Genomic DNA, 11,178 nt, shown 5'->3' with positions numbered 1-11,178 from the left:
CACGACTTCATTACTGTGCCTAATGTGGATGATCATAAAGAATTGAAAAAATTAAAAAGGGTGCCAGATCCATCAAAAGATATAGTGATCAAAGATAAGTATGATATGTTGAAAGGGAGATTGAAAGCAATTGAAAGCCACGATGTGTACGAGAATGTTGACGCCAGTGAACTTAGTCTAGTATCTAATCATGTTATTCCATCAAAATTCAAGGCCCTAAGTTTTGAGAAGTACGATGGAACGAAATGCCCTTTAATACACATTACCATGTACTATCGAAAGATGACAGGCTACACTCATGATAATAAATTGTTGATCCATTACTTTCAAGATAGTCTCACTGGACCTGCAGCAAGATGGTATGCCCAGTTAGACCAAGGTAAGATTTACTCTTGGAATGAATTAGCTAGGGCTTTTCTAGCACAATACAAGCATGTTGAAGATATGGTGCCAAATAGGTTGTCTTTACAGAACATGAAGAAAAGATTAACTGAAACATTCAAAGAATATGCATATAGATGGAAAGACATAGCAGCTCAAGTACAACCACCCTTGTCAGAGAAAGAAATTATTGTTCTATTTGTCAATTCTTTAGACACTCCCTATTATGAAAAAATGATTAGGAATCTTTCCAAAAATTTTTCGGACATGGTGATTTCTAGTGAAATTATGGAAAATGCAATTAAGAGTGGCATGATTAAGTTAAAAGATGCGACAGATGTTAAAGAAGAAAGTATATCAGAATAAAATAAAGAAGAGGTGCAAGCAATCACATTGGAGGGGCATCTACCTAATAGCTTTATCCCATACAATCCTTATCTTGCTTATCAACTCCATCACCCTACCATAAGCCATATCTCTTAAAATCCATATATTTACCAACCAAGCCAACATTTGAGCTTTCCAGCAAACTCTCATCCTCAAGTGGTTATTCATGATCTTGTTCTATATTTGAATCCACCACCCGACCAACAAAGAATCGAAAGAGACCAAGAAATGATTAAGAGAATTTACCCATCCCTATTTCTTACCTTTTGCCTTTGCTAATAGAAGGTCGATATCTTACTCCTGTGCCTCTAAAAACAACACCAAATCCATCAGCAAGGAGTTACAATCCCAATGATAAGTGTGATTACCATATGGGGGCAATTGGCCACTCAACTGAAAAATACAGGCAATTAAAAGAAAAGGTTGAAGATCTTATCAAGAATGGTATTCTGACTCCAAAGGCAATAGAACAATGGAAGTTGTTGACTCCATTCAATTGTCAGATGTGAGAAGTTGAGATGAAGAGGGAGGTGTCAAGTTTTGAAAATCATGATAGGATGATTTTTTTTTTACTATGTATGTAGGACATGTGCATTGTATCTCTAGGAGTTATTTAACTTATTTTGGAAGAATTGAATACTTTGGATTTTTTTTTTCATGAAATTTTCTCTTTATGCATTGTTTGGATAAAAGTCCCACATAAGTAACTTTCAAAAAAAAAAGAAAAAAGAGAAAAAGAAGTTTTATTTTGCAATAAAGATGAAAGGATTCTTAAAAGAAATGGTGATGACTATTAGGAAAAAGCTCATCAAATACCTCCACACCTTTTCAAATACTTTCATATCCCTAATCACTTAAATGATTGGACTCATCAACCATAACCTTTCAGGGAATGTGAGTTTGAGTTCAGACCTTAAAAGGCCGATAATCTTTTCCTGGGTAAAGAACAAAAGAGATTAATTTTGAAAGTTTGTTTTGAATTTCAAAAATTAGATATTCTTTCAAATTTTTCAATTGATAATTCAATGTGTGTCAAAATTTTGCTATGACCATAGATACAAAAACACTTGAACCTTTTTCTTAAATAACCTTTGTTCCATATTTTAAGGCACATTGAGAAAAAAAAAAAAGAATCTCTTTCTACCTAAGATAATTTATTTCATACCTTTATACCTTTTCTCTTCCTTTCACCAAGAAAATGACAAAACATTTTAGAGCCCAAAGAGCCTTTTGAACTATGCGATCGATCCTATGGACTTGGTCGTCGTTGGAACCTTGAGTAAAAAAGATGAGGCATTAAAAAAAACAAAAAAAACAAAACAAGCAAAAAAAGGGACATATTCAATGATTTGCTCTTCTAGCCAAGTGATCATGTTTGAAATGATGAATGGCCATCTTTTTCTATCCTTCTCGTAAATAAAAATTATCCATTTGCTACCCATTTGAGCCTATTAAATTTTTTATTCCAAAATAAACCCTAGCCAAGGATCATTTTCTACATTAGAAGGCAAAATTGGGATACATTCAAGATTAACTTCAAGAAAAGTATCCGATATTGAAAGCGTCTAACATGCCCTTCGGAGGTGAAAGTCTGGGGTAAAAAGTGAACAAGACTTCAATTGAAATTTCAAGATTCAAGAAAGTGAATAGCCAAAGATGAAGTTAAGTATTTCTAAGGCAAAACAAAGAAACCTTAGAGATAAGAATCTGAAGCTTCATTTAGAATTCGAAAAAAATTAAATAAAAAAAAAGAGAGAAAATATGTACCTTGAAAATGAGAATTCAAGGAAAAAAAAAAGGGGTGAGTAAAATTGATGAAATTAAAGCCAAATGTTTCCAAAAAAAAAAGGCAAAAGAAGAAAGTCAGAGAGTGCTCATCAGGATCCTTGGCCTAATCACCCTGAATAACATATTTTGAGCCTATTTATCCATTCTTTCAGAACCCTTAACCTCAGCCTACATTACACACCCTAAAAATTCCATTTTGATCAAATGTGGATACTTGGATTGAAGAGCAATATCTTTGAATTTGTATATACTTGTTGAATTCTTCATTGATAAAAATATATATACATATAGTTCTAAGGTGAAAACCTCAAAAGGGCAGTTTAGAGCTAAAGTCATTTTTGAGGCCTCATAATGAATTTCATAGTTCCAAGGTTCTATTCGAAATAAAAGGTCTCGATACAAAGCCTCTTGAAGGACCAATACCCATTAAAGACCTTCTTTAAAAAAAAAATGGCCAGCCTTATCTTCTTCTCAAATCTTGTTTGAAAAGTAATGGCTAGTTTTGACTCACATTGGAGTATCACGTTTTCAATAAAAAAAGGTGTTTTAAAAATTATCTCTTTTTGTGAGCCCAAGATGAAATCTTTGCAACCCTTGTCGAGCTTTTCCATGAGATATGCCCACTAGTAAAAGGAGTTGAATTGTCAATTATCCTCCCATCCATAAGCTTTCCAAATAGTGATCACTAACTTTCAAGAGATTCAAAAGTCTTGAATTCTAAATTTTTCATTAATTATGAAAATACTTTATGTGGGGTAATTTTTTATTACTTTTAAAAATTTTCAAGATTATTGAAGCATTTTGTACATAATACTGAGATCATTTTCTAGGTGAAAATGAAACAATGAAAATTTAAACAAAAATTTTTCAAAAAAAAAAGGGGGCAAGAAAAGTCTTTGTGTTTGCATCACTTGCATCTACATCATAGGAAAAACATTCGTATTTACATCACTTGCATTGGCATTTGTATAAGACATTTGCATTCACACCATAAGAAGAATTTGCATTTGCATCATGGCATCCGTATTTTAAGAAAAGGTATTTATAGGGGCATCTACATGACAAGGACATTGTCATTTACGTTGTGAAAAAGTCAAATGTATCAAGCATTTGCATTCTTACGTTGGCATTGACATTTGTATCGACATTTTCATTAGCATCATTTGATGAGAATAAACATTTGTATCTTGTTTGCATTTATCAACTTTGTAAGTATTGAAAACAAAAAAAAAAAAGGGCATGTTTTTAAAGTTTTAAAGTCTCTGTTTAAGAAGAACCGTTTTCAATCAAGATTTCAAAGCCTCTGTTTAAAGGGAACCTTCCTTAGAAAAAGACTTTTAGAGTATCAAAAATCTTTGATCAGGCAAAAGCCATGTTTAAAAAGATTTTCAAGTTTTTAAAGTTTCATTACCTCTGATTATGAGAAGCATTCAAAGATTTTGAGATTTGTAAGACCTCCGGGCATAATTTCTAAAAGCCTCTATGCATGACTTTCAAGATTAAAAGATTTCCAAATTTTAAAGTTTCATTGCCTCTGATTATAAGGAGCATTCAAAGATTTTGAGATTTTTAAGACCTCCGGGCATAATCTCTAAGACCTCCTGGTATTATTTCTAAGACCTCCGAGCATAAATTCGATTCGTGGTGTTATCCCGATTGATTCTTTATCTTTTGACTTGTGGTGTTATCCCAGTCGATTCTGTAAGACCTCCAGACATGATTCTGTAAGACCTCCGGGCATGATTTCGAAGACCTTCGGGCATAAATTCGATTTGTGGTGTTATCCGGATCGATTCTTTATCTTTTCACTTGCGATGTTATCCTAGTCGATTCTAAAACCTCCGAGCATGATTCTATAAGACCTCCGGGCATGATTTTTAAGACCTCCGAGCATAATTTTGATTCGTGGTGTTGTCCCGATCGATTCTTTATTTCTGACTTATGGTGTTATCCCAGTCAATTCTGTAAGACCTTTGGGCATGATTTTTAAGACCTCCGGGCAATTCTGTAAGACCTCCGGGCATGATTTCTAAGACCTCCGGGCATAATTTCGATTCGCGGTGTTGTCCCAATCGATTCTTTATTTCTGACTTACGTTGTTATCCCAGTCAATTCTGTAAGACCTCTAGGCATGATTTTTAAGACCTCCGAGCAATTCTGTAAGACTTTCAGGCATGATTTTTAAGACTTTCAGGTATAATTTTGATTCGCGGTGTTGTCCCAATCGATTCTTTATTTCTGACTTACGGTGTTATCCCAGTCAATTCTATAACACCTCCGGGCATGATTTCTAGGACCTCCGAGCAATTCTGTAAAACTTCCGAACATGATTTTGTAAGACCTCCATGCATGATTTCTAAGATCTCCAGGCATAATTTTGATTTACGGTGTTATCCCGATCGATTCTTTATCTTTTGACTTGTGGTGTTATTCCAATCGATTCTGTAAGACCTTCGGGCATAATTTTGATTCGCGATATTATCCCGATTGATTCTTTATCTTTTGACTTGCGATGTTATCCCAGTCGATTCTGTAAGACCTTTGGACATGATTCTGTAAGACCTTCGGGTATGATTTTTAAAGACCTCCGGGCATAGTTTCGATTCGTGGTGTTATCCCAATCAATTTCTTATCTTTCGACTTGCGGTGTTATCCCAGTCGATTCTGTAAGACCTCCGGGCATGAATTGTAAGACCTTCGAGCATAAATTTAATTCGCGATATTATCTCGATTGATTCATTATTTTTTGACTTGCGGTGTCATCCCAATCGTTTTGTGTTTTTAAAAAAAACAAAAAAAAATGATTCGGACAAAATCGTTATCTTTGTCTTTGTCCTATTCCTGATTCTTAGTAATGTACAAAGAAAGGTAGCTGTAGACACCGGTTTTGTCCGGGTCTACTATTTTAATTTTAATAATAATAATAATAATAATTTTAAAAAAATATATAATTATTAATTATATAAAAAAACATATAAAAAGAAAAACAAAACAAAAAGAGAAAAAAACAAAAAGTAGGGTGGTTGACGCTATTGTTGCCCCCGACCAGCCCCTATTAGCCTCCTGACCAGCCACCTGACCAGCACCCCGTTCAGCTCACCTACAGCCACCCTATAGCCACCCAAATCCCTCTAATAAAGGCTCTTTAAAATCAACAACTCGAATCCCTTTCAACTGCTCTCGAGAAACCCCCTTTCGAAAGCTTTTTTAGATACACAGCCCCCCTACTTTGAACAAGCATTTGAATATCCAAAATCCTAGCCTCCCATACTAAAAAAAACCCAAACCTCTCACAAAACCTCTCACGAAACCTCCTAACCATCAAAAAACCAAACAAATACCCAAACCAAAGAAAACAAACAAAGAAAAAAACAACACAGTCCTCGCCTACAGCGAGGAACCATTAGCGCCGAGCAAGCCCTGCAAAAACCAAAAAACAAAAAGTCAGTTTCTAAAAAAAAGAAAAAAGAAAAGAAACTGAAAGCTTCAACCCTGATCTACGCTGATCGGGGCTGTTTCTGGTAAAACGAACTTCAGATCTGGAAAGATCGCGTTGAAAGCAGCTTCCTGGTCACTTTTTGAAATTTTTGGTCATCGACGATGGTGGACCAGGCGGCTGCCGGCACGGTGCTCCGGTGGTTGGACGACGAAACGGTAGGAGCTCTCCCCCCAAAGCTTTCTCTCTCTCTTTCTCTTTTTTTCTGAAACAAAAAATAATGAACTAAAAAATTTTTTTTAGCTATATATAGGAAAGCAAAACTCAAAACGACGTCGTTTACGAAAAAACCCAAAACGATGCCGTTTTAACTAAGGAGGATCCGCGCGTGGACCTGAATCCGACCAGAGATCCATGTGAACTGACCTGCCAACCCGCTTCAGCCAACCTTGAACCAGTCCAGTGAACCGGTCTAAACCGCTGATTGAACCGCAGAACCGATCAGACCGATCCAGACCAACGTTGACTAGACAGGTCAGGTAAAAAAATTTTTTTTTTTGAATTTTCTAATTTTTTTATATTATTATTTTTGTTATTTTAAGTATATTTTTATATTTATGCATGATAAATTTCTAAATTTGTTAGAATAAATGTTTAATTGTTTTAATAATAATAAAATTGAAAACAAGTAATAATTAAAAATATATATTAAAAATGCTAAAAAATATATTTTATTATTATTATTATTTTTCCTGCCTAGATGTTGGAGAGAATAAAAAATATTTTTTCTAAAAAAATAATTCTGCCTAGATGTTGGAGAATTATTATTAATAAATTTTCATAAAAAAAATACAATAAACTTTTAAATTAATTTTTAAAAATCATTAAAATCGAACTTGCTCCGAAAGTCCGCCTAGATGATGGAGATTTTTAAAGATGTTCACGTTTTACTTAAACATTTAAACACTAATTCTTAATTTTCAAAATCCTAGGTTTCTAAAACTCCCTAAAATTCAAAATCTCCTAAAATCCAAAATCCAAAAATTCAAAATTCTAAAATCCGAAACCCTTAAAAATCCAAAATCCTAAAATCCGAAACCCCTAAAAATCCAAAATCCCTTAAATCCAAACCGCCTAAAATTCGAAACCCCTAAAATCCAAAACCCCCTAAAATCCGAAATCCCAAATCTTAAACTCTTAAATCCAAACCCCAAAATCTAAAATCCCTAAAATCCAAACCCTTAAATCAAAACCCTAAACCTCAAAACCCAAACCTTAAAATCTCCAAACTCTAAAATCAAAACCCTAAACCTTTCATATCCTAAAATTCAAGCCTTAAAACCCTTTAAACCTTAAAACCAAACCTTCAAAACCTCTACTCAAGCCCTTACTCAAAATCTCCTAAAAATCCTAAAAACACGTGTGAAAATTCCATTTGAAGCAATTTGTTCCCGAATGCTGCCTAGATGATGGGGTATTTAGGAAATTTTACTTTGTTAAGTCTTTCCACACGATTTCTTAATTTGCATTAATAATAAGATTAATAAATAAAAGTATGATAGTAAATTGGAATCTTAAATATAAACAATTGCACCTAAGCTCTGCTTAGATGTTGGAGAGTTAGGGTGGTCTCATTATACTTAAAAATCCAACTTTTAAATTACATTACATTTTACATAACATTCATTGACATACACACATTAGCATGTTATTATTAGTATTTATTTGTACTATTCTGTCTTTAATTTTTATTTATACTACTTTTAAAAAAAATTATGATATTACAAAATAAAATAAAAATAACATTCCGAAAAAAATAATTCTTGGTACTCTGCCTAGATGTTGGAGAGTCATCAACAATTTTCTATAAAGAGTGTTATTTCATTTTAAGGATTGTTGTGTTAAATCTTAAGCAAAAAGAGTTATTTCAAATTCTGCGTAGATGTTGGAGAATTTCAAGATAATTCTTTAACTTAAAGATTTTCTCAATATTCCTAAATAAAAATTGTAGCAAAAATATTTTTTTTAAATGAAGGGAATTAGTGTTAAATTTCAAATTAAAATCTTTTTTATCCAACATCAATTAAATGGTACCAATTTATGGGCATTGTGGGAGTGCTAATCCTTCCCCACACGTAACCGACTCTCGGACCCAACTTGATTTTTCGTAGATCAAAATTTATCTTTTTGATAAACTTTAAACCAGTGTTTATAGTTTTATTAAAAGGATAAACTTTTGGGTGACCAATCACACCCTAACAAAGATTGGTGGCAACTCCCCCTTTTTATTTTTTTCGATTTTAAAACATCATCTTTTACGTCTAGCGGTCCCAAAATCGTTATGACAGTATTTAAAAAAAAACTTCTCACCTAGAGATTTTGTAGGCATCACTACTTGGAATACCTTTAAATCTCATCATTGGATAAAAATTTCCTTTTCTTTCATTTTTTATTACTTTAGTATTATTATGAAATTTATTTTTATATTATTGTTTTTAAACTTTATTTTAAAAATTAACATAATTATATAAAAAAATATTTAACCACAATTTCATCATTTAATCTAACAAATGTAAATATTTTAATATGCATAAATATTAATAAAATAATATATAAAAAATAAAAAAAATAAAAAAAAATTTTTTTTACCTAAACCGGACCGATCAACGCGCGGCTCAATCCGGTATGGGCACGGTCTAGGTGGCTCAACGGTTCAGTACCGGTTCGGTTCGGTCTAGGCAGTTCAGTTTCGGTTTAGTCAGATTGGTCGAGGTTGATGAAGGAAGCGGGTCGCGGGTTAGGTGCGTAAACCCCTGGTCGGGTCGCGGGTTGAGCACGGATCCTAGATGCTTAAAACGATGTCGTTTTGGGCTTTATTGAAATAGTGTCGTTTTGGTTTTCAGCGTTTATATAAAAGGTTCAAAAAAAATCTTTTTCATTTTTTTTTTCAGGTTACCTAGGGTCGGTGGCCGTCCGTCGTGACGGCCGCCATGGTCCTCGCCAGTGACGAACTCCGACCACCGTCAACGGTGCTGAAAAATTTCAAAAAAACTCTCACGAACTCTTCTCGACCTCTTGAGCATAGATCTGATTTCTTTTTCACAAAAAAGAGTCCCCACTTCCTTAGATCTGCTTTCAAAGTCTCAGTGAGAAATTTTTTTTTTGCATTCTGACCCTCATTTTTTTTTCTTGCAGGAAGCTTGGCATTGGGTTCCTCCCTATGGGAGGACTATGTATTTTTTTTTTTTTGTTTCTGCTAAAATGTTTTTTGAACAGAAACTTTTTTTGCCCTTTTTTTTAAAAAAATTTTTGCCTTTTTTTTTTTTGGTTCCTCCCCCTTTTCGTTTGCAAATAACAAGCTTTATTTATAGAGCTTTTTGGGATTCAAATCCCAGATCTTTTGAGATTCGAATCCCATTTTTTCAACTGAGAATTCACGCCTATTGTTCGTAATTGACAGCTTGTCAGTCGGCCGCTGGCAGTTAGCGGCCGTGATTTTAGACTTTAGGGATTGTGCATTTAATGCACTAGATTTGAATCGGAAAAGGAAGAAGAAAGAGGAAAAAGAAAAGAGGAAAGAAAGAAGAAAAGAAATAGAGAAGGAAAAATTGAAAACGGGAAAGAAAAGAAGGAAAAAAAATTAAATAAATATATAATAATAATAATAATAATAATAATAATAATAAAAATAAAAATAAAAAATGGTGTTTAAAATCAAAAGTTTTTAATCAAATTAATTGAAAAGTGCATATAACTCTTTTTAGTATATATCAAGATTCAAATTGTGGAACTCAATCTTTTTAAGAATCATTAGATTAAGTCTAAATTGTTCAAAATACATCATTTTACTAAGCATGACTATTAGGATTTAGGAAGATCTTTGCACAAGTTATAAAATTTACAAAAATAAAAAAAAAGAAGCACCATAGCATATCCTTCCACGATGTTTTCCATCTATAACTTGAACTTGTTGATATCTTTTACTTGAAAATTCTAGCAAGGCGTGCTCCTACATAAAAAATGTGAAATGGAATCACAGCCTATTAAAATAACCCATTTTTTATTTGACTTCTTAGCTATAAATATGGGAAACCATACCATCATCTTATCAACAAAGAGAGTTGTGCAAGGAAGAAAGAATTAGAGAAAGCTATCTTGCAATTACAATGAAGAACAGCTCCATGCCTCATTCATACCACAACTCCAAAATTCCAGAACCAAATGTCCATAACTTCAAAGATCATAGAGCCATGAGGTCCAATGTCACAGGGAAAAAGCCATTCGTCGACTTAAACGAAAGTGCTGAGGCATTCATCCAGAAATTCAGGCACCAACTTTTGCTCCAGAGGCTGGAATCCATAGAGAATTACGAGAAAATGTTGGCTAGAGGACTCTGATCGATTGCCCTTTCTTTTATCTTTAAGAGCTTGCACTGGTATTCTGTGCTAGCTTCTTCCAATTGCCTCATTAATCTGTTTTTTAGCTTGTATTTTATCAATTATGGATGAATGTATACAGATGATATGGAAGGTTGAAAATATGTAAAAGAACAATCCTTCATATATTATATAATTAAATTAATACAAGCTTTTTTTTTTTGTATAATTTGTACTATATTTTCATGATGAATGCTCGTCTGTTTTTCCCCTGTAATCTCCATCTCTGTTTTCCACATCTGATAATCTTGCAATAAGAAGAATATCCCTACTTTAAAAGCAGTTATTTTATAATTGAAAATCCTTTTCTTTTTTAATTTTACATTAAACCGAATACATTAAAGCATTTGACTGCCGTAGAGATTAGTAAATCACCGGATCCTTTCCTTTAAATAAAAATCTAAAAGCAGTGCAGAAGCTCCCAACTGCATCATCGCTATCTAAATGCATCTCACGAACCACGGTGCATTGGAGGTCAAAATCCCATTGCATTCCATTGCTTCGATGTGATGGAATCAAACGGGTCCTTAATTTCAGTTACTAGTATTAACCCCTGCATTTTCTAAAAGGATAAGAATTTTTTTTTATTGAATGCATCGTTTGGTGTTCTTTTAAATTGTTGAATTCATATATAAATTTTTAATATACAAAAAATTTATAGATATATTTTTTTTCGAATTTTATAATTTTTATTTTTTTAATTATTTATATTTTAAGTTATTTTATTTTCATTAAAAAATAAAATAGTTA

The 11,178-nt window shown here is 33.0% G+C and overlaps 1 protein-coding gene across 1 annotated transcript; it reads left to right on the top strand.

Annotated features, from left to right (window-relative positions):
• The first annotated feature begins 10,053 nt into the window (after window positions 1-10,053).
• On the top strand, window positions 10,054-10,451 carry LOC149510766 (uncharacterized). The gene has a single exon (XM_089757530.1). It carries the CDS (start codon window positions 10,159-10,161, stop codon window positions 10,387-10,389), a length of 231 nt encoding a protein of 76 aa, XP_089613656.1. The 5' UTR covers window positions 10,054-10,158; the 3' UTR covers window positions 10,390-10,451.
• The last annotated feature ends 727 nt before the right edge of the window (window positions 10,452-11,178 follow it).

This window comes from Durio zibethinus, chromosome 28 (assembly GCF_047325235.1).
Source record: "Durio zibethinus cultivar Kanyao isolate XHJ-2024 chromosome 28, ASM4732523v1, whole genome shotgun sequence".
NCBI classification, from domain to species: domain Eukaryota; kingdom Viridiplantae; phylum Streptophyta; class Magnoliopsida; order Malvales; family Malvaceae; genus Durio; species Durio zibethinus.
Note: the sequence above shows the minus strand (reverse complement) of the source record. Positions and strands in the feature narration are given on the sequence as shown.

What these genes read in the sequence shown, in the direction of transcription:
- LOC149510766 (XM_089757530.1), top strand. Translation starts at nt 10,159, where the DNA reads ATGAAGAACAGCTCCATGCCTCATTCATACCACAACTCCAAAATTCCA.